This window comes from Stegodyphus dumicola, chromosome 1 (genome assembly GCF_044657685.1).
Source record: "Stegodyphus dumicola isolate Sdum_Otavi_A_Nest chromosome 1, ASM4465768v1".
NCBI lineage: Eukaryota > Metazoa > Arthropoda > Arachnida > Araneae > Eresidae > Stegodyphus > Stegodyphus dumicola.
In genome coordinates, this window is record NC_140768.1 from 75,481,824 (window position 1) to 75,505,333 (window position 23,510).

General features: G+C 28.9%; 2 protein-coding genes across 11 annotated transcripts in view; one reads left to right on the forward strand and one right to left on the reverse strand.

Moving 5' to 3' along the window:
- LOC118194397 (DCC-interacting protein 13-alpha-like) overlaps window positions 1–10,493 on the forward strand; it is a 104,825-nt gene extending 94,332 nt beyond the window's left edge. For all 5 annotated transcript variants that reach the window (XM_035365549.2, XM_035365550.2, XM_035365545.2 and 2 more), the window contains one exon: window positions 570–10,493. In XM_035365549.2, coding sequence (XP_035221440.2) covers window positions 570–710 — 141 coding nt within the window. In that variant the 3' untranslated portion in view covers window positions 711–10,493. The remainder of the gene's footprint in view (window positions 1–569) is intronic.
- A 1,509-nt stretch (window positions 10,494–12,002) lies between these two features.
- The window catches only part of LOC118194398 (ankyrin repeat and SAM domain-containing protein 6-like), a 117,893-nt gene continuing 106,385 nt past the window's right edge, over window positions 12,003–23,510 (reverse strand). For all 6 annotated transcript variants that reach the window (XM_085816366.1, XM_085816353.1, XM_085816357.1 and 3 more), the window contains 2 exons: window positions 19,109–19,176; window positions 12,003–12,365 (listed from right to left, as the gene is read on the reverse strand). In XM_085816366.1, the coding sequence (XP_085672492.1) occupies window positions 12,252–12,365; window positions 19,109–19,176 (182 nt within the window). In that variant the 3' untranslated portion in view covers window positions 12,003–12,251. The remainder of the gene's footprint in view (window positions 12,366–19,108; window positions 19,177–23,510) is intronic.

Consider the following 23,510-nt stretch of genomic DNA (forward strand, 5'->3'; position numbering starts at 1 on the left):
AAATTAATAAGATTTCCCTGAATAAAGTTAAAAAAAAACTGCTAATGTATAATTGTGTAAATAATTTGATAAGGAATTAAGCACAGAAGAAATTAAAGATATTAAAACATTTATGCATTCATGATGAAATTTATTGATAGTTAAAAATATGTGCTGAATATTAATTATTGTTCAAAGTAGTAATATGCGAATATTAATTATTGTTTAAAGTAGTAATATGCATAATATACTTACTGGAACTCATTTTTAGTAATAGAAAATCATACGACTACAAATTCGTGAAATAAAAAGAAGTATAGTTAATTTTTTTTTAATATTTATACCTTCCAAATAAAGGACATTTCTGTTTAGTGGACAAAATTAATGATCCTATGAGTGTCCATTATTAGGGAGGTTTATTGCATTTTCTTTTTATTTATATTTAAGCGTAAATATGTTCTGTATTCTTGTGAATGAAAGTTTATGACAGAATGTGTAAGCAAAAATTCTACCTTTCATTTTTTTTAAGAGCAGGAAAAAGACTAGAGGAAATTATAATTTTTTTTCATTTAATACTGTTTTAAATTTAGGAGGAAAACTTGAAAGAGGATAACAAAGTAGATAGAAATGATGTTGAAAAGATTGCAGAAAAAGCTCAAGTTGCTGCCAATGAGAAAACTAAAGACTTGGATGCTACAACAGACAGTCTTGAAATGGGTGATGCAAAATAACTACAGTAAATATAACTTTTGTTTGAGTGTTATATGAGCCTGGTGTTATATCCTGATTTTTAAAGTAAATTAATATATATATATATGTTAATTTTGTTCGAATTTTAATTTTATGCTTGAACCATTTTATTGAATGCTTATTTATGCGACTAAGTGCTAATTGTATGATAAATAGTGTTAAGTAAATGGTTCATTTTCCAATATTTTATTTAACGTTTTTGTTAATTTCTCATACATTAAAATATAGAAAAAATTTCAAACATAAAAAACTAATGTAAAATATTTTGCTTAAAATTTGGTTTGTTGTAAATAGATGACTAAGTCATTCATTTATTGTAACTTTTTAAAAATTTTAATGACACTGTGCAAATGTTGGTGCGTTATTTCTGTTATTTTTGTTTCAAATGTGTTTATAAATTTCTTATATGTTGTTCACTTATGTAAATTTCCTGTATATTGAATTCTTTTGTCTGACTGTTTATATATGTGTGCATTAGATGTATAATCATGTTAAATTTAAAAAATAAATTAGCAGTTTTTCTCTTTGCTGTAAGATGCACAGTATAATTAGAATATGAATATATGAAAGTAAATAAAATGATGAAAAATTCTAATTAACTTTATTTTGTGGGTATTCAAAGTTAAAAGAAAATCATCTTACAAGCTTGTTTATAGAAATATCAACTAAAATAAATCTATGCCAACAACGTTTTTGCTCTGACATGAGATTCTGGACACTAGAAAAAGAAAATTAAGATGGACTGTTGTGATGGTCAAAGATTTCCGAATGAGTTAGATACATTGAACTCGTAATGAAAATATCAGCATTTTCACTTTTTTTCTTTTTCATATAAATTAGTTCATTGATTAATAAATCAGATTAAAAAAGTATTTTGCTGCATCTTGTATTTATTATTTTTACAAGCTTAGAGCTGGCCATGCACTGCCTATGGATTCATTTAAACATAAACTCATTAAAGATCTCTGTAGTGAAAACATTGCACACTGCTTCAACACTGAAAAAGTATTAAGTATGTGCTTCCTTAATTAAATATATTTTTGACAAAACTTTGTTATATGTAAGAAGGAGACTTCTGATATTTTCTTTACTTGGAAGCAAATGAATATTAAAAAAGTGATAACGTGTAGGTTTTAATAAATACTATTATTTCATGCAATATTAGGCAATCAAAAGAGAAAAATTGTTTCTGTGCAAAAATGAAATATATTTTTGTATTTGGCAGTAGTCTTTTAAACAAAACACAATTATTTTTTGTAAAGGACTTAATAGATAAAAGATAACTAAAAATAATTAAGATTTAAATTTAACAAGGGAAAAAAAATTACAAGACTTTTTCCACTTCCTTAAATTACTTCATGACTATTTTATTGTTATTAGTACTCTTTAATAAGTCAAGAAACAAACTACTAGGGATAGCTTAGTGAACAAATTTAATGTTTTAAATAATATATGCAGAATAGATAATTTTTAACTAGATCAGGAAAACTATGTTCATCTTTTCATTCAAATAACATACTTAGAAAACTGAGTTGTTACTGACGTGTTTTTGTCGGCAGTGAATTGTTTAACTAAATATGCATTTTGTATATCATGTGCCATGAGTGATTTCAAATTTGATTTAATACTATAAGATCAAAAATCATAAAAATTATCTGCATATGCCTCTTATTATTATATTTGCTAAAAATATTGCAGTTTATTAATGTTAAAAAATATAAACATTTTTGGTTAATATCATGTTAATCATTTTACCATAAATATCTGTTACTGCTTATTTCAATATTAAAATCATATGCTACTGAAGGAATATCTGAACTTTTCAAATGAAACTTCTTTTTGTTTTGAATTAAAAGGATCCTTGCAGCTTTCTTAAAAGATAAATGCATAAATCTAGATAAAAAATTAGCAAAAATAAGTCAGCAGCCTTTGCAAGATGCAGCAGATCACTGCATCTGGAAGATAACTTTAAGAAAAATGGTCTAATAATATCATATTATTTATTAACTTGCCATTAGTTTTACTTTATTCTGTAATGCAATATAATGTGTTGTAGCTTGTACATAGTTAATCTGAATAGAAAATTTAAGGTTAATATTTCAGTATGCATGATTTCCTATGTTAGTTATCATCTTTAACTGTATATTTTAAAATCCTTCTGTGTTCAGAATCATTACACCAAAAAACTATAAATATTGATTTTTCATCTCATAATTTTAATCTGATTGAGTTGTAAAAATGGTTAGTCTTGGTTGTATAAAAAATATCTTCGCTAAGTTTAGTTCTGGTTGTCCAAAATGTGATATTTTAACATTGCTATTAATAAGGCTGTAATGCTATTGAGCTGTATATGTTCAATTAAGTGTATTTTTAGGCCGTATTTTTATTTTTAATCATTAAAATTAACTGAGCATTTATGAATTTGATTAATATCAAAATATTCCTGAGTGAGGAAAATGATTGTGATTCCTAAAAAAATCTTTTTTAGTAGTTGTAGACATTTGTTTGACATACTTCTAAAAGGCAATAATTTTATGTAATAATTGATTTTAATTCTTTGTTTCACTTTGAGATATTGCAAAGACGTGAAGATTGTTTGATGTTTAATTTTTTAAATAACTTATTTTATGCAAGTGAATGCATGTATTTTAAAGTAATGAATACATTTGTTCATAGTTTATAATATGATTGTTACTTTTAAGACTTATAACATGAAAAAAAAAATTAAAAGTCATTATTTATTAGCATGCTTTTATATGAAATAAGCAATATGTTCACTACTGTGATAAAAAGAAAGTGAATTGATTAACTAAAACCAGGCATCAATTACCCAATTATTAATTAAATTAGTGTAGAAGTTATGGAAAAACTCTTTCAGGTGATACTTATGAAGTCCTATTTTATCAGGGATTGAAAATGTTTGAATAAAATATTTATGCTTCTTGAAGAACAGGGTCCCATTTCTGTTCTCTCTCAAAATAAAATTTTCAATAAAATCAACACTAGTCTAAAGTTGACTTTAGTCTTATTTTAGTTCGGATATTAGTGTGCATTTCTTCCATATAAATGTGCTAATATCCTTGTAATGTAGTTTAAATTTATGTGACCTAATACAAATAGTTTTATTTCATAAAAAAGCATTTTATATTTCTGAATGTTTAATAAGCATAACATACTTAAGATACTTTATAATTCCAAACCATTCTGTAATAAAATTGCTGTCATCATCTTTTTTTTTTTTTTTTTTTTCCCTTCTTCTTTTTTTTAAATTTAAAGTGTTTCAGTTGTCAGTTTTTAGGTTTTGTTTTCCACCACTGCTGTTAAGAAATCATTTCAAGCTAAAATATTACAAGAAGCACTTTTATTGAAGGACATTATTTTTTAAGACATACATGCTATTCTAAATTTTAATATATATATATATATATATATATTGAAAAAAAATGTAATTATATATATATGTATATGTTCACGATTATATATATATTCTTGAATGAATCTATAATATTGAATATATATATATATATATATATGTTCAAGATTTCATTTTAAATATGCTTATGAATTACTTCAATAGAATTCTAACTACTTTTTTCAAAGGAGATAATATATTAACGAAAAAATTATATAAAATTATTACTATAAAATAAATTATTATATATATATATATAAATACATAGGGCGGGCAGTAAGTCAGGGAAAGTGCAGAATCAACCACTGCTTGGTGCGTTTTTAAGAATTGCACATACTCGGTATCCATGTACACATCAATCTATTTGCACTTAAAAAAACATCCTAGAATTGCACAAAAATGGCATTGCGCACTCACTTAACTTTATCCATGTATACATCGACCTATTTTCACTTAAAAAGTCAAAGAAAATTGACAAAAATCCAATTCTTCTTACTCTTGTCAAAAGCGCCAAACAAATAAGTGGGCGATTCTGCACTTTACCCAGTAAGTCTTTGAAATTAAATATATGAATTAATTATATGAAAGATGGACAGCTGATGACAAAATGGTAACTTACAATCACCAAGTGAACAAACACTGCTGACATAATGTGATGAAAAATGCTAAAACGTAATTTTTATTGTAGAAAAACTTCAGTGCAAAAAGTTGTAGGTAAATAGTAAAAATAAATAAATAAAAAAAAGAGTGGGAAATATGATCTTGAACTTTTCTTTGATTAAAATTGTAAATCTTGACTTTTGTATGACTTTTATCGCACACTTCTAACATAAATTAACTTTATTAAACAAATAATTTAACAGGAATTTTGATTAAATCTCTGAAAAAATGGTTGTGCTTTACAGTGTAAGAGTAAATTCTGAGTTTTAAGGTCTATATTTTCAGTTAGGAGGATTACTAAGCTACATTGTTTTAATCTTCAGTTGATGCTATAATTGCCTCAGTCTTGCTTAATTGGGAGAGGAGATACTCTATTTCCTTTTTTAACTATATATATATATATGCCAATATCTAATCAGTCTTTTTGGCATAAAAATTATACTTCAGAATTAAACTATTTCTAATGTGCCAATATCTTATTTTCTGAATCTCATTAACTTTCTTTTGTAAAACATAATTTAAATATATGTTATAAAGCATATTACTATATATAATGCATTGTACATAATTTATATGCATATATTATAAATTTGTGCTATTTGATTTCATTATTTTATAATAAAATTACTGAATATATGTTAAGAGAATGAGATATAAGCATTACGTGTTTATCCTGTGTGCTCTTAACAATACAACTTGCCATTTCATTTAAAATAATAACAATTTCAGCTGGAGAACATTATCGTAAATATATGTGAGATGCTGGTGTTAATGTTATCTGTATTTGCTTTCAAAAAAATTTTTTTTTAATGTTTGTAGAATTCAAGTTTTAAAATTATGTAAAAAGCTTATTTTTAATCAACTGAACAAAATATATGTTAAGATAAAAATCAAAATCTAGTTAGGTATTGCATATATCAATTAGTTTCAAAATAGATAAAAATTAAGGCAAAGTTACACATACAGGCTGTAAAAAATTGTTCATAAGAACAGACATGGATTTTAATTTTGTTCATCTTTTGCTGATAAGTTTCTGGCAATTTTAACTGACATTTACATAATTTTCTTCTATCATATGCTAAGCATTTTGTTTCATTTACAGTTTATTTCTAATAGAAATTTTAATAGTTAATTTACATTTTATTTTTAATAGAAATTTTAATAGTTAATTTACATTTTATTTTTAATAGAGAAATATCAATTTACATAATATGTAGTGTAATAATAATATGTAATGAATAGAAAGTCAAAGTTTGGATGGTGAAGAAAAGTTTTTTTAGCATAATATGTAAATAAAATTATATTATAGTTATTAGAAGCTTAAAAGATAAGAGTTAGGTGAAGAATATTAAACTACATACCAAACCATTTGACTCTTCAGATTTTAAAATTAAATTAATGAATTAATGAAAACAGAAAAACTTTTATTTTTAGAAATGAACTACTGTATTATGTAACAAATATTTGTCTTCCTGTTTCACATATAAACGAAAATTTTTTAAATGCAAATAGATAGTTGGCTTTTTTTATAAAATTTTTTTATATTGATACCAAATTCAATTTCTGACACAACAATGAATTTGATGGTTATTGTATATTTGTTAACACTAATATTTTTATTCATATTTCAATAAGTTTAATGTATACCTGCCAAACTGAAAATACATTTTACCAAAATAAGTTCCAGTGATTATTATGCTATGTGCAATAAAGCTAAATTCTTGCAAAAAATTTGTATATTTTAAAACATAAAGTAATTGGAATTACTCATCTTTCTATTAAGTATTTTAAATACAAATGCATCAGAAAGTAATAAAAAGTATTTAATAGTATAATAGAAGTATTTAATAGATATTAATAATTACTTTAAAAATAAATTTTAATTATAAAAAATTCATATTTTAAAATATTAGAAATTTAGTACTTATGAAATTATGTTCTTGGCCATAAAAATTGCAACACTAACAAGGATAAAAAATAACACAATTAAATATATTTAGATTACAGATTCTTTATAATGTGAAGATGAAACTTATAAAATTTCAACAAACGAATGAGCTATAATCAGTGCTAAAATTGGCACCATGGGTAAAAATGACAGCTACTGTATGGTGAGGTATTGAACAATATTGATCTTTTTAGGTTGCAGGATGTACTGTAATTGCCAAAAACATTTTGGGATACTACAATTCAAGCACCTGTAATTCATTGCCTGTTGTAGTTGTTGGTATTCTTTATCATGCCAGTGTTTGTGAACCATAAACCAGATGTTTCAGCTGGGAAAAGATACAATGAATGTGCTGGCTAAGGCAAAACCACAACTAGCTGTGTGTCATGTAATAAAAAAAAATAATATGCTGTGATCAAATACCAGATATGACCACCAGGTGAAACAATAATCATTGCTGTACAATTAAGAACAGGGTTGAAGAGATTTTTATATTTTTAGGGGTTATGGTACTGCAATTCAGGCAGCTGTTAATTCATTGCCAGAGTGCATCTGTTGTAGCTGTTCATGGTCTTTCCATGCCAGTGTATGTGATATCATATGGTGGCTGTAATTTTTCCTGAAGATATGACATAATAGGCATTTGTAACACAACACTGGTCAAGCTACTGAGTATGCATACCAGATGCAAGGATTTGCATCTCATACCATAATTCTCAGTGTTAGATTAGTATGATGAGGCATAAGACAAGATTCTATTAAGTTTTCCCTATGTGCCTAAATTGCGACTGTGATGAACTGTCAGTGCTCAACAGCTTCAGCTACTGATAGACCACCACTATAAAGTTATAAACTTGAAAAAATACATAATTTCTGTCACATTGTCCTTTACCCACCCATTTCCTATCTTGATGTAAGATGCAGGAACAGGTTTTATCTGAAACATCATGCTATTCTTGCTTCTATAAGCATTTTCAACAAACCACTGTAACTGCAGACACCTGTGCTATAAGCTAGGCAAAGAAATGTTCACCATGCGGATACTTTGGAACCCTCAAACAATACTTTAAATTGTGTGGATAGTTCTTGTACTGCACACTGTATTTTCTGTGCTAGAATATGTTATTTGATTGCGTGGTTTCTATAGATAATCCACACAAGATACATGTTTATTTGGGCAGTAGTCAAGATCAGTGTGAGCCTGCATGTAGTTCCACCCATTTGTCCTAGACCCACCGATTCCACATATGCATGACAATGGTAGGATTTTGATCAGCACAAATAGCATATAATGATATGATAATCTACAATCACAATATGCTATTATTTTTTTCCAGATCAAATTGAGATATATGCTGCCTCTTTTTATTCAAGTCATGATGCATGATTTACAGTTCTAGTTGTACAAAAAAGAAGGAACACAATGAAATCTTGTTCTCTTTTCTTTTTTGTACCAATTCTAGTGGTATGGATGTCTATTATTTGCATATGTGCTGTATGACTTATTTTTATTTCTTACAATATGTTATGCAAATTTCACATTGGTTGGCTGACTTCTTTTCTTAGCAATTTCAATGGCCAGTAATGTATAACTGTAAAAATATTCCACTTTGAATACAATAATAACAAACATTTATTCACTAAACAAAGGGTGCTTGCATATTTTTGAACACTTTTAATGCAAAGCAATGAATTATATTAAAAATTCAGTCCATAAGACTTCTCAACTTTGGATGTGTACCTGACTTCAGTATTAAAGCACGTTTCTTAATTTTATTATGGAAAATTTTCCCATTTCTTTTGTGCTGTTTTTCATAATTTGTCAATTGTCTTTGGTTGACATACAGAAAATGCCCTTTCCAACAATTTGAAAACTTAGTTCATGCTACAAATTAATTACTACATCAAGAGGGGTTGTTAAAAAAGTTATGTATTTTTTTTTTCTTTCCTTTTTCCAAAAAATTTAACTGTAAATGTTAACTTATGATCCATGGCTTTGTCTGAGTAAATTTCTTTTACATTGTACAGAAAAAGAAGTAGGATTTTTTTTTTTTTTTTTTTTTTTTTTAATATGGGAGTCAAACACTATTTCAATAATGAGGGGTCTAGTTTCATTCTTTCAACTGAATTTTAGGTTTCCTTTGTATGAAAAACCAGCTATAAACATAAAACCTTTTACTAAAACTTTCCTCAGACTTTGAAACCAAGTTTTCAAGTTTATCTCTCTTCTTTTATGATAACAGATTGTTTTTTGTTAGAAATTTTCAACTGTAGCCATAATTCATCTATTGTCAGCAAATTTCTATTTTTCATGTGATAAATTATTTTTGTAAAGAATTCTGTTCCTAGTTTGGAACTCCACTGTCTGCCAGAGGAAGCCAATGAAGATTGTGGTGTGCGAGTATATATATATATGTATATAAAACATTTTAAAATTTAAACCTTTATTTTATTTACATTGAAGACAAACATTTTAAAAGCTGTAGTGCTTATTCAACAGGCGAATCTTTTAAACCAACAGATTATTTTTTGAAATAATCCTCAAAGTCTTTCTTTTGAATTAACATGTGTGAAAGAATATCTTGTATAAATCAGTAATTATTATAATGAATAACATTATTTATTGTTTTCTTGCATATCTTGATTCCAAGATTCCTACAATATTTTTGTATTGAAAAATATTTTCCTTTGGAAAAGTCGAAAACATGAGCTTCTGTCTGGAATTTTGATTTAATTCATGAGATGTTAATTTTTTATGTTTCATTAATTTCATTTACTTTGCTTAATCAAAATTATTCAAAAATATGTGAACACCCTATGTACATTATGAGCAACACTTCATAATATACCACAAATAGCAATTTAGTCTTAGTGTTATGGGTAGCAAATGCTGATTGCCAGTCTGAAACTATGAGAGGTAATATTGGTTTCTTGGAATAATGTTCTCTGCAATGAGACAGTTATAAAAAAATGACTAATGGGGGGGAGATACTATAATCCTATCTAATGGCCATTGGGCATGCTATGAATACCTAATTGGACATAAAAATTACCTAATATTTTTTTAACTTTGTAATTTTTTCCTTTTTTGCAAATGTATGGTGGTGATCTCCATATTTTTTCTAAGAAATGAAATAATATTCTTGATCATTCTTCACTGTAATTGTTTTAATTGATTTTACATTATATGGATTATAAACACTCGCAATTTCATGAAAGTAATGATTTTGTGGAATTCTGTAGTAGAAGACTTTTGAATTTATAAGTATCTTCATATTATCATAATGTTGTCTATGACAAAATAATCTCCAAATATCTGATATTATTTTTGAAGTTGCATTTAAGGTATATGCTGTGAGCTGCTCAATTACATGTTTTGCCTGTAAAAGTCAAAGTAATGTTTGTGAAACTAATTTTTGAATGTTTTAATTTTCTTATTTTCAAATGTTGATAGTTGATATGCAAAAATATTGAATTATACACTGAAATGTTTGTCATGCTGTATAAAATTTATAGTCATCTTTTTGTACATAGTGTTATTTAGATTAGTTTGTCTGCTCTCATTAGCTGTAAAATATTATTTTAGATTTTACTATATGTATATTGTAATGGCTTCTCTTCTTAGAAGAAAATTTCCGCACATGTTGTATTGTTTGATATTTTCACACTTAAGGAATTGTAATCCTATTTTGTACAGTCAAAAGTTTAACCAGTTTCATGTAATAAATTGTGCATTAAACTAAATCCCTGTCATTTTTTATGATTTAAAAAAAAAGGTAAATTAAAGAACTTTAAAATACTATTGAAGTAAACGAACTATTTGACCACATTGCCTTTCTAAAACTATTTAATCAAAGATTTAAAAAAAAAAAAAAAAAAAAAAAAAAAAAAAAAAAAAAAAGGAAATTACAAGAAAAAGGAAATTACAAGAAAAACACCTTGTTTGCAACCTTGTATCAAAATATATTTTGTTCTTAAATAGTTCTAAATATTACACTGAATTTTAGAGCGATTTTTGTGTTACATAATGACAGCATTGCGATTTTTAGAAAATATCACATGAGAAAAATTTTCAATATATGTTAATACGTTTCTGCTTTCTGTATGGCCAGTTTTAATGGTACATTAAATATTTCAATACAAGTCCAAAATTTAGAAAAAGAATAAATTAAATTAGATCTTAGCAAATTCTGTTATTGGCTTTCAAACTTTTCTAGCTATGCTACAGAATATTGACAGAGATGGATGACATATACAGTCAAAAGTCTTTAAATCTGGACTCGTCGGGACTTCGGCGATTCCAGATTATAGATCATCAATTTAAATCTGGTAAGATGGCATGCAGAAATTATAAAATTAAAAATATGAAACTGTAATTTATGAAATAAGAGTATCAAAATTTACAAAAAAAAGCTTAATATTTATTTTTAATATTTATTTGTTTACTTTATTAAACATTTCTTTCAACGCACGCATGCGTAAAGCATACATTACGCATAGTAAAAATTAGAAAATTGCAACCAGAAAACTATTTGATGTGTATCCGTGATATTTACAATGACGAAGAATTTGGTTTAAATAATATCAAAGACGGAATATATAGAGATGAAATACTACATAATAAAAACATCTGCTCTGAAGATAAGGATTGCGCTGCAACATCCCCTCCTCCCGCAGAGCAGCGTGAAATTGATAAACAGATTTCAGAATGGTTAGAGAAACAAAGGATATGCCTTTATCCATTTTTTTGCAGCAATTCCACTTTTTGTTTGATGGACATTGAAACATGCTTTTGCTTCGTAGATTCTTTGGCAGCTCCAGAATCGGAAATTCTTTTTGACATAATCGAAAGTTCAAGCTTACTTTTAGAAAATTGCTCTAACATTCTGCAAAAAATAATAAGCCGGATCCAATTTAAAGGTTAAGGAACAACGCAATCTGCAACATTAACTGAAATAGATAATTTTAGCCTAGCTTATACCGTCCATTATAAATTAAACGTGCATACGTAAACGTATTATGCGCATGCGTAAACACATGCGCAGAAAGTTTGTAGCTTTGAGGTCCAAATTATGGGCGTCCGGATTAAAGACTTTTGACTGTATGTATTTTTACTTGCAACTTCCATATTATGTAATTTAAATTTACTACTGAAAACAACAGAATTTCATTCTAAGCCAGTCTCTACTTCAAAAACAGAGTAATCAAATCTTATAACTAGTACTTTTTAAATTTATTTAAACCCAAAACAAATCAGCACATTTGTTTTTTTATTAAAAATATACCATTTATTAATATCTATTGAATATGCTATTGCAACTATTTGATGTATTTTTAACATACTATATTAAAAATTTTATATATGTACATCTTATTTACATAAATTTACTTTTTTGAAGATATTTCAGTAGCATAAAGTTGTTGATTCATTACATAAAATAATGAACCATGTAAATGAATCTTGATCTACCAGTTACAAGAAAATTTAAACATTGTTCATTTTCATGTATTTTTTAACTTTGTAATAATTTCCATTAACTTCTTTTGAGATTCACTGCTGATGCCAATTTCATTTAAGTCATTTTCTGTCAAATATTGAAAAGTATTCATGTCAACCTGTATATTAAAAAAAAAAAAGAAAGAAATATAATCAACAGTGAATTTTATCATGAAAATTATATAGTTATTCCCAACTTATGCAAGATATGACAAATTGTATGTAAATTTACAATAACATAAGGGTACAAAAGCTGCAATATTCAAATTTAAACCTACCACCCAAAAATAATATACCCTATAAAAATTGCTTCTTCCTACACTCATGTCCAAAATTATGTTTACATGCATAAATTCACGGATTTCTCAGAGACTATGACTTATAATTTAATGAATTTTCGTGGAATCATACATAACATGATGACACATAAATGCAAAAGAAAAAATTGAAGATCACCTCATATGATATAAAATTGTAGCATGAAACAATAAAAATGGTAATAAAGTGTGACAAAGAGAGTTAATTCTTTTTCTTAATCATTCCTTTTTTTCTTAAGTCTTACGAATTTAATATGGAATATGGTCTCCCCTGACTTGTACACACATATCACAACGTGTTTTAAGGCTGGAAATAACGTTGTTAACCACAGTTTGGGGAATTAATCTCCACTCTTCCAGCAATGCCGTCTTCAGAGCATTTACATCTCTAGGAGGAGGATGTATACGTGCAATTGCTCTTCCAAGGTAGTCCCATAAGTTCTCTATCGAGTTAAGGTCAGGAGAGTTTGGTGGCCAAGGTATTCGCTTAATGTCTTCACTTTCAAGGAATTCATCAACGAGGTTTGCTCGAAGTGGACGGGCATTATCATCCATAAATAAAAAGTCAGATCCATATGCACCCCTGAAAAGTCTTACATAAGGATCTAAGACCTCATCTCGATATATCTGGCCTGTCACAGATCCGCTGCTGAACACGTGTAGAGGCGTACGTCCATCGATCATTATTCCACCCCATACCATCACACCTCCACTACCGAAACGGTCACATTCCACAATGTTCGAGAGATCATTTCGTGTTCCTGACTCCCTCCAGATGTAAACACGTTTAGAATCACCAGTTAAACTAAACCGCGACTCATCAGTAAAGAGAACATGGGACCTTTGATGTTCAGTCCAGTTTTGATGTTCTTTACACCAATTAAAGAGATCCCTCTTTTTCTGTGAAGACAGTAAAACACATACCGTTGGCTTTATGGCATAAATGCCTTTTTCATTAAGCCTTCTGTATATTGTTTGCCGTGATGCAACAGTTCCAGTGGCGGCTGCAAGCTCTGAACTTAACTGGCGAGCAGTAGCCTTTCTGTTAAGACGGGCAGTTAATGCCAGATACCGATCTTCAGAAGCAGTTGTCATTCGTTTCCGACCTTGTCCAGGCCTCCTTACAACACTTCCATCATTTTGAAACTGTTTCCATAGCTTAGAGACTGTCTGTCTTGAAATATTCAGACATGTGGCTGTTTCCATGATTGACTGCCCTGCTTCTAAACGGCCGATAATTCACCACTTTACAGATTCTTCCAAATGATACTTCGAAGCCATAACAAACCGCTTTGAGTCCCTACACACTGAAATCAAACGCTATGTTGCAGAAATTCACTCAAATATTCAATTTGCGCAAAGCGCTTGATTCACCCTTGGATGACGTAACGCCTAGATTTGCATATCACAAACCGTTTGATTACTTTTGATTGGATAATGCTAATTAGGCTTGGTTTTCACACATTCCCTGCAAATACGGATCACATTGATTCGATATTTCATTGAATATCATCATTTTTGGGTATGTAAAGATAATTTTGGACATGAGTGTATAAAGTATACTTCTTACATTTAAACAACATTTGTGCAATAGCTTTATCACTTGAAACCTTTAAGCTGCTTTCATACTGGTCCGTTGGAGTGTCAAGCGGCAAAGCGTAAAAAAAACGCTTTCCGCGTACGCCAGTTCACACAAGCGCGGCAACTTTAAAAGTTGTCATATACTTGCACTAGATAGCACTTCATATCGGAAACTTGGGGGAAAAATGTGAATTTTTTGTGTGGTATTTTGACATTTTACGATTACATTTTAAAATTAAAATGGTTTTAATTTCTGCTCGATTAAAACTTATTTTACTTCTTGCTTTGTGTAAGAGAAGCAGAATGCAGTGGTTTATATTAATATGTGAAAGATGACAGCAGTAAGGAGATCCAAGTAATTTAATTGAAGAAATACGTTTGAACAAAACAAAATTTTTTTAAATTACTTTCGCATGACACCTCATCAATTCGATGAATTTCTAGCGCTCACTGAACTATTTATTCAAAGGTAGAAAACTAATTTTTGTCAGAATATCGCAGAAAAGAATCGTTTGGAGCATAGGAATAGGATATCACAGAAAAGGATTTTTGTGTATATCAAATGCTGTATATATCTAATTTAATTTATTTATGAATTTTGTTGAATGATAATTAAAAAATCCTAATTATATGGTTCTTTTTTGGAGAGTAAATTTTTCATGTGGTAGAATACCATAAATGTTTTCGCATGATGTATGAACTTCCCTTAAATGCTTCCTTAAATAAACTTCCCATAATTGGTTTAAATAATGCATTAAAAATGTATATTTTTTTAAATATATGTAGGATTTACAGCATTACTAAATTAAATATCACACTTACAAAAAGCAGTTATTTTTAAGTTAATAAACAACATCAATTTTTTAAAAAAATATTTTAGTTTCCGCCTTATGTACATATTTTTACCTTAAACACAGTTAGTAGTTACTTCAATTAGTCATTCATATATGATTGAACAGCCACAATCTAAAGGTTTATTTTACAAGGTCACTTTTATCTAAAACTCATTGAAGTAACTGCATTTTATATAATACTTCTTTTTCTGCGTTAAAAAGTGAATTCCACAATTAGCAAATTTGCTAATGCTCATGCAGAAGTTTTTTAAATTAAGGAAAAATTATCATCAAGATTAAACCTGTCGAAAAGTGGTCATGCATGTTAAGAAAAACAAACATGAAGCCATTAAAATGCATAGAAATATTATATGAAATCGGATACATACTAGCGAGCTTCTTTTCTGTGTAAATAACCAGTTTTCTTAATTTTTTTAAACAAATAGTTTACTCGTCACCACTTTAATTGTTTACACCATTTCTTACTTTTTTTCCCTTGTTTAAAATTCAGAACTCACTAAATTTTTAATTAGATGAAACAGCAGTTTTATACTAATACCAGTATTGCTTTTGCTAGTCTCATGTCAGCCAAAATAGAATCAGATCATAGTAGTCAGATCTTGTGAATTATACCAAAGGCTCGTTGTCAAAAGAAGGATAATGCACACAATGCCGAGCGAAAATTAGATTTGTATGAATGATGAATAAAATGAAAAATAAATGCAAGTTTCTTGTGTCACTCCCCCTCCCCCCAAAAAATTTTCAGTAGATTTAAAAAAAAAAAAAAAAAAAAAAAAAAAGTGTATTTGTACCATCATCAAAAGTACGAAAAAGCAAGGCCTGAATCCACAATACAAGCCCCTAGTAAAAGCTGAATCTTTTACTTGAGCATGTTACCTCCGTGCTACGATACCTTGCAGGTAAGCATCATTTTTCAACACTTCACCTTCAGGAAACTGAAGAAGCATCTGGGCTACTGTGAAACTAGCCATAATATTTTCTTTAAATATATTTTTTTTAAAATACTAATTCTATTACAATATCACTCTGGTGACGCTTGAATCCAAAATCTTTAACTCAAGAAGCCAACGTTTTATCCACTAGGCAACAAGAGCAAACTTAAATTGATGTAGATATACAGTGGTGGCCAAAATTGTGGATACTTTTGGAATTTTTTATGTTTCTGAACTTTGCATGCTTATAGAAAATGTTACGTTTCACAAAATGCAAACTTGTATATATCATTTTAAAAAGAATTTATTACTGAATTCAATGCAAAACACAAAATTCAATTATTTGCAATACAAAAAAAGTTAAACGATCATAGTTATCGATATACATTAGATAGTGATGATTGCAGTGAGTTATGAGTACTTAGTAGGGTACCCTTTATTTTTTATTACAGCTTCACATCGATGTTTCATTCAGCTGACAAGAGTTTTAAGCTCTTCTTTCGTTATTACATGATGCCAGGAAACAATTATAGCCTTAATTAGTTCCCCTTTACTTGATGGGCGCCTCATTCGGACAACAGTTTTCAAACGGTGCCACAAATTTTCGATAGGATTGAGGTCAGGACTGTTTCCTGGCCATGACAACAATTTAATGCTCTTTGTACGAAACTACTCTTTCGATATTTTGGCCGTGTGGCAAAGAGCAGAATCCTGCTGAAAAATAAAGGAAGCATTGTTGGGAAAGAGATCTCTGATCATAACACAGTAATATTACATCTCTTTCTAGGTGTCCAATCTACTCTTTTATTTGATGTCATTGCTTCTTGACTAAATATTAAAAATTTTTACAAAAATTCCTACTTGTAATTGCAGTGTATAATAAACAGGTCCTCCTTCTACAGAAAAGCAAAATAATGAATTGTTTCAAGTGTAAACATGATGTCAGCTTCTACTGGCAGTTACTAACATTTGATTGGTTCTCAGAACAAGAAAAGTGATTGGCCAGGAAAACTAGACATTACAAACCACTTCATAACTGTGTTTTTTATTTATATTAAAGTACATATAACTTTTTTTTGTATTGCAAATAATTGAATTTTGTGTTTTGTATTGAATTTAGTAATAAATTCTCTTTAAAATTATATATACAAGTTTGCATTTTGCGAAACGTAACATTTTCTATAAACATACAAAGTTCAAAAACATAAAAATTTCCAAAAGTGTCCACAATTTTGGCCACCACTGTATTTTAAGAAAAATTCAGAATCTGGGATTTCGAAATCAATCACTATTTTCTCGCAATAATCTATTGCTTTAGGTTATTCTGTAAAAATTATCAACCATATATCATTTATGGTTGATTATTAAGGTTTATTACTACTAATAAACTTGAGAATTTTCCTTTATATAATTTATAAAGCTATTTATTCTATTAACGTATGCATTTTTTTTATTTAATCTGAAATTTTTATTAAGACTAATCCATTTGACCTTTTTTTTTTTCCATCAAGAAGAATTTTTGAAAGTGCAATCATTTCAAAACCCTGGTATAAACTGGACGTTTGATACGAGATGCCTGAAACTGACACGTAAAAAAGTTAAAGTTGAGTCAACTCACGCAGTCTCTGGCCATCCGGCAAATACCGCCTCTGAACTTGCTTCTGATTGGTTAATACTTTACGTGCAAACGTATAACCGAACCATTGGGTGTTTACCTCTGAAATGGACACAAAATGCAAAACCAAATACACTAAAGCTGCAAAGGACTGAATTAAAAGTTTTAGATAAAAAAAAAAATAATTAATAGATTATCCTATCTGAGGAAAAATGTGTAGGGCCTATAATTGTGTCTGTAAACAAGAAGTGAAAATATTTAAGCCTGAGCTATAAATCAAACTTTTTTCATGAAATTGGAAAAAATGTAACAAGTGATGTGAACAATTAAATTAAAGAATGATAAAAAATAAAAAGAATACTAATGAACTATAAATCGCCTATTTGTTTAATGTTTCAAACAGAACTTTCCAAGGGGTTAGGATTTAAAACATGTTTAATATTTAAATATTCTTTTTATAGCATTCTTTAATTGTTTACACCGTTAGTTTGGTTTACATCTCAGGCATCAGTTTTCAGTTCAGAGCTGGGTTCGAAGTATTGAGGGATCTTCATTTTAGCTTCGCTGTTTAGATGTGTTTTGCATTGCATTGTGTTTAACGTTCTTAGTAGTTTGAAGTGGTAATTACTAATTGTACTCTGTGATACTGAGAAGAGTTGCAGAAGTATTTTTGTCTAAAGTTCCTTTTGGTAAAATAAATTTTATGAAGATATCACCAGTTCTATGTGCATTCAATCCAGGAAAAAACTGTACACCTGCAACAATGCCCCCCCCCCAAAAAAGGGCCAAGTAGTATGGTTTTAAAAGAAAAGCACCTCTTGTCAAAATTGTTCTAATACTGGCAGATTTTTTAAAATATCCTCTTCCTTTCCAGTGCTAAGCTCATTTCTTTTTTCCATATCCTTGAAGAAATTCTGGATTCATTGATAATATTTCATGGAAGTTTTATGGTTCTTGTTCTTCAATTTGTGTTGTCTCTGTTACCAGTTACGTATTTTTAAATTCTATGCACATACAAAAGTTAATTCACACTCAGAATGCATGGAAATGTCAGATGAGCAAAATTAAAGACCATTTCCTAAATTTACCCAAAATTAACGACTTTTAAGCAATAAGAATTGTTTGGGAAACACATAAGACTTTGAAGGACTTTACAAACTTTCCCATAGGAAAATATCTTTTTCATAACAACTAAAGAGTAATATGCATGCTCTAACTCATTTGCAAAATATATTTGATATCCTTACAGAAAGAATCGTAGTAGTTTTTTTATGATACTCAGCTTATGGTCCAGCAAAACAAGACCATTCCTCCAACTACAAACACCATTAAAAATAAGTTAACCATAAAAAATGTATCTTTTAGAGAAGCATTAGGTCTCATCAGTCTTCTTCAAATTGCATTTAACTAACCACAAATAATAAAAATTGTTGAAATTGCCAAAAATTTTTTTAAAAAATTATAAAAAGAAAAAGGAAAGGAAATATTCCCCCCCAAAAAAATTTAGATAAAAATTTATATAAATAACAAATGAGACTATCTACTTTTTATAGTAAAACATACCTCTTGCTCTCGGAATTTGTCCACATATTGTCTAAGTGATAATTTGTTTAGCACATCAGTTAAACTACCTGGAAAATTAAAGAAACAACAAGGTGAAACAAATTTATATATATATATATATATGAAGGATGTCAGTGCTTTTAGTATATTTTTTAAATAAATTATTTGTTCAACCAATTGATTAAATTTGAAGCCATTTTAAATTAATCCTTAAAATTGCAGCTTAAGGTATTCTGCAGTATTTTTAGAGATTTTAAATACTGGATATAAAAGATAGAAAGGAGTAAATTTTTAGAGAAGTAAAACTGTTTTAAAGATATTATAAACAAATTATGTTATTTCCATGGAGGTAGGAAGTAAGATAAAGTGGCCCTAAACAGGTTTCTCCCGTACCCTGCTCTGAAGCACTGGCGATCCCTACGTGGTGACCAAAACATTGGGTCATTTACCATTAAGTTCAATGGGTTTTGACGCGATCGGATGTAAATATTTTGTAATTAAATATACATATAAATGTATATATTTTCTTTTTCTACAACACTTCAGAGTCCTAAGTATATGAAAACAACATTTCTTTCTGAATGGAATTAAATGCTATACTTTTCACAGAACAGTTTTCTCAGAATGGTTTAATTTGAATGAAATATTCTCACAAGTTTTCGTTAATTACACTAGAAAAAAAATTTAAGGTAATTCAATTTTATTCGTTTAAGGTACAAAAATGAAGATCAAAGTTTATTGTATTATTAATATTAAAATTATGCATTATTTCTTTTCTATTTATAGAGCTTCTTTCTAAAATACTTTCTTAAATATGACATGATTTTTTGGCTTCTGAGGCATCTTTTAAATGGAAAAATATAAGTCAATTTATAATTAATGCTCTATTCAGTTCATTTTAAATTAGAGACTTATTAGAAATTAGCGAAATACTTTAAATAGAACTTAACTTTCTCTGAACATTTCTGAAAGGGAATAAAATAAGGATTTTATTTTTAATTAACTCAAATGAGTAAAACGTGTAAGCCCAAAGTGATTATTTTTCAGATATATACAATTAAAACAATGAGTTTAAAATGAGCAGCAGTAAAGCCTCTCCTCTAAAAAATTTTAAGAGGTACATGTTACAATAATATATGGATGTGAAAAAAATTTATTTTATTTAAAACATTTTGGCATTTGAAACATAAAATAAAAGTAGCGAATACTCTATTAAGGGTATCGAAAAACGTATACAATTTTAAAGGTACCGTAAGGTATTTTTCATTCTTTAAGCATAACATTTATGTTAAAATCTATATTTTTGTAGTTCAACAGCTTAGAATTTTATAAAACAAATTCATAATTCAAATTTATAAACAAATTCATATCAATTCATAATCAGTTTATAACAAATCGCTGTTGTTAGTTATCGAAAAATAACCAAGATGTGATTTTTGCATAAATGTCACTAAACTATACAAATCCATCACACTATGAATGTTTCTTTCATGCGAAAGTGTCCCTTTTTCGATTTGTATGGAACTGTCGTGTGTCGAAATACCATCAGAACACTGTCAAGCGAGCTTCTGAATGTAAACAAAGAACACCCCATCTGGTGACCGAAGCTTCGAAGCAGTGCTTCACTTCTAGTGCCAGTTGGCCACTCCTTTACTTTCTTACCTCCATGGTTATTTCAGTACAATAAAAGGTGTCACTTCCATGTCTGTCTAATCTCAAATGTAAATCTGATGATGATTCCCCCCCCCCGAGTCAAAACACAAGGTACATGATCTATGTGAATACAGTCAAAAGTCGTTAATTCGGACACCCATAATTCGGAATGATCTATAATCCGGACCTCAAAGCTAAAAACTTTCTGCGCATGCGCCGCATTGACACATGCGCATAGGCGTTTACGCGTGCGCGTAAGACTTCTTACGACTGCGCATTTGCGTGTGCGCAAGTGCGGAATACGTTTTCGCGTACGCGTTTTATGTATAACGGACGGTATAATCTAAAATTACCTAATTATCTATTTCAGTTAATGTTGATGATTGCGTTGTTCCTTAATTTTCGAATTTAATCCGGCTTATTATTTTTTGCAGACTGTAAGAGCAGTACTATAAAAGTAAACTTGAACTTTCGATTATGTCAAATAGAATTTTTGATTCTGGAGCTCCCAAAGGATCGTACAAAACGAAAGTATGTTTCGATGTCCATCAAACAAAAAGTGGAATTGCTGCAAAAAATGGATAAAGACATGAAGAATGTGACAGAGAGGTTAGTGAAAACGAAAAAATTTTGATTGACAAGTTAGTCGGTATTCTCGGCACAGCAATTAACGGGACTTGAACAGCGGAACATTGTAAGTGAACAAAAAATTATGTCTGTTTATAGAATTAAAGAGAATGTATTATCACATAAAAAACGAAACAACTTACAATGAAAGAAATGTTTAATAAAGTAAACAAATAAATATTAAGCTTTTTTTTTTTGTAAATTTTGATACCCTTTAGATCATAATTGTTCTTTATTTCATAAATTACGGTTTCATATTTTTAATTTTAGAATTTCTGCATGCCATCTTACACGATTTAAACTGATGATCTATAATCCGGAAACGCCGAAGTCCCGAAAAGTCCGGATTAACGACTTGTCCTTTTGACTGTATATAGCAAAAACAACATATTCTTAAAAATATAAAATAGATCTTCAAGTAGATCCAATTTTTATGCTACAAGTGTATCATTCTGTTGAATAGAAAGCCTTTATTTCATAAAATTTATAGAAATCCTACATCCTGGATAGTACGACCTCATCTAAAATTTGTTTTAGTGGTAAATTATTAAATATGCAGATGAAGAACAAAACAAGAAATTCTGTAATGTGTTAGTCCAACATTATGCATGATGCTAGATGAATGGTTTATATCCACAATCAATTAATAATCTGGATATGTGTTTTTTCAATAAATGGAACTGAACATTTAGTGAAAATAACTGATCAACCCACATACATATGAAATTTTACTTATTCTTCCTCATGATGCCATTAAAAGAGGTGAAAACAAATTTTAATGTAAAATTTTTAGCTTTGTAATCAGTAGTATAAACAAGATAAGGCAAAAAAATAGAGAAATAGAAAATTTTCAGTTTATACCTCATGGTTGTTCAGTTTCTGCATACAATTTATTGGTAAAAGATTTAAGTATGTCTAATGCTACTAAGCATGTTATTCACAAAACAGCAAGTCACAAAATATTTTTGAATTTGCCAGCTTGTTGAAGGCAAATTTAATTAAATGGTTTAAATATACCATCTGAAGTATGCTGGAACAGAGTAATTTTTATTTAAATTAAGGAAGAGAACCGAGATGCAGTAGACAAGAGTATTCAGCTAAAAGTTCTAAAAAATGTGTGTCAAACAAAATATATAAAGGATCCCTTATTTTGTATTACAATTTTAAAAATACCCCAACAGCAAGAAAAAATTAATGCAGAGTAATGAAATGTCGGCAATACATTTGTTTAAGTAACATATTTAATTGATTAAATTTTCGAGATCACAGGAAGTCAAAACTTGTGAGATTTATCTATTTATTTTTACCTAATAGTTCATTTTTAAGTTGAAAATCCTTTCCTATCACTCTGTTTACAGCCACGCTTTTCATGCCAGAATGTAAATGAGATAGCGAGAGTTTATTTCAGATTAAGGTAGAATGAAGTGCTATTTGAGCAAGAGTTTCGAAGTTAGTTTTAAAGTGTCTGCCTATTCCAGGTCACGTTGTGCTGTGATTATTGGCAACTTGTGTTAGGGGCGTTGATGTGTTCTCACCTTTAGGCTTGTCTCGCCGGTTACTATAGACCAGAACTCTGCCCATGCCTTAAAGCATTCTGTGAGCCGTTAGGCTAACTTACCACACCCTGAAATAATTATTTGTTATGTATTTCTGTTTAGGCCAGAAGTTTTGGCTTCCTGTAACCCAAGTTGGGTCATTTGTTAATTTTATGCTTGAATAAAGGGTCTTATACACCTTTCTTCTGATCTCTGCTTTAGTTTCACAAAGGCTAGAAGGTAATTTTTCAAAACTCTTTTTAAACGCTTATGTTCTGAAAACGCCATAGACAAACTATTTTGAAAAAAAAATCATTTAAATTGTATATATATGTGCCATTCCTATAGTTATTTATATTCTGATTTTTTATTTGTATTCATATAAAAGATATAACTGTAAGTTTTATTTGTTTGTTTTGTTGTGTTTATTTCTTAGTACAGTCAAAAGTCGTGAATTCGGACACCCATAATCCGGACCTCAAAGCTAAGAACTTTCTGCACATGCACACAGGCGTTTTACGCGTGCGCGTAAGACCTTGACTACTGTGCATATGCGTCTGCGCAAGTGCAGAATACGTTTTCGCCTG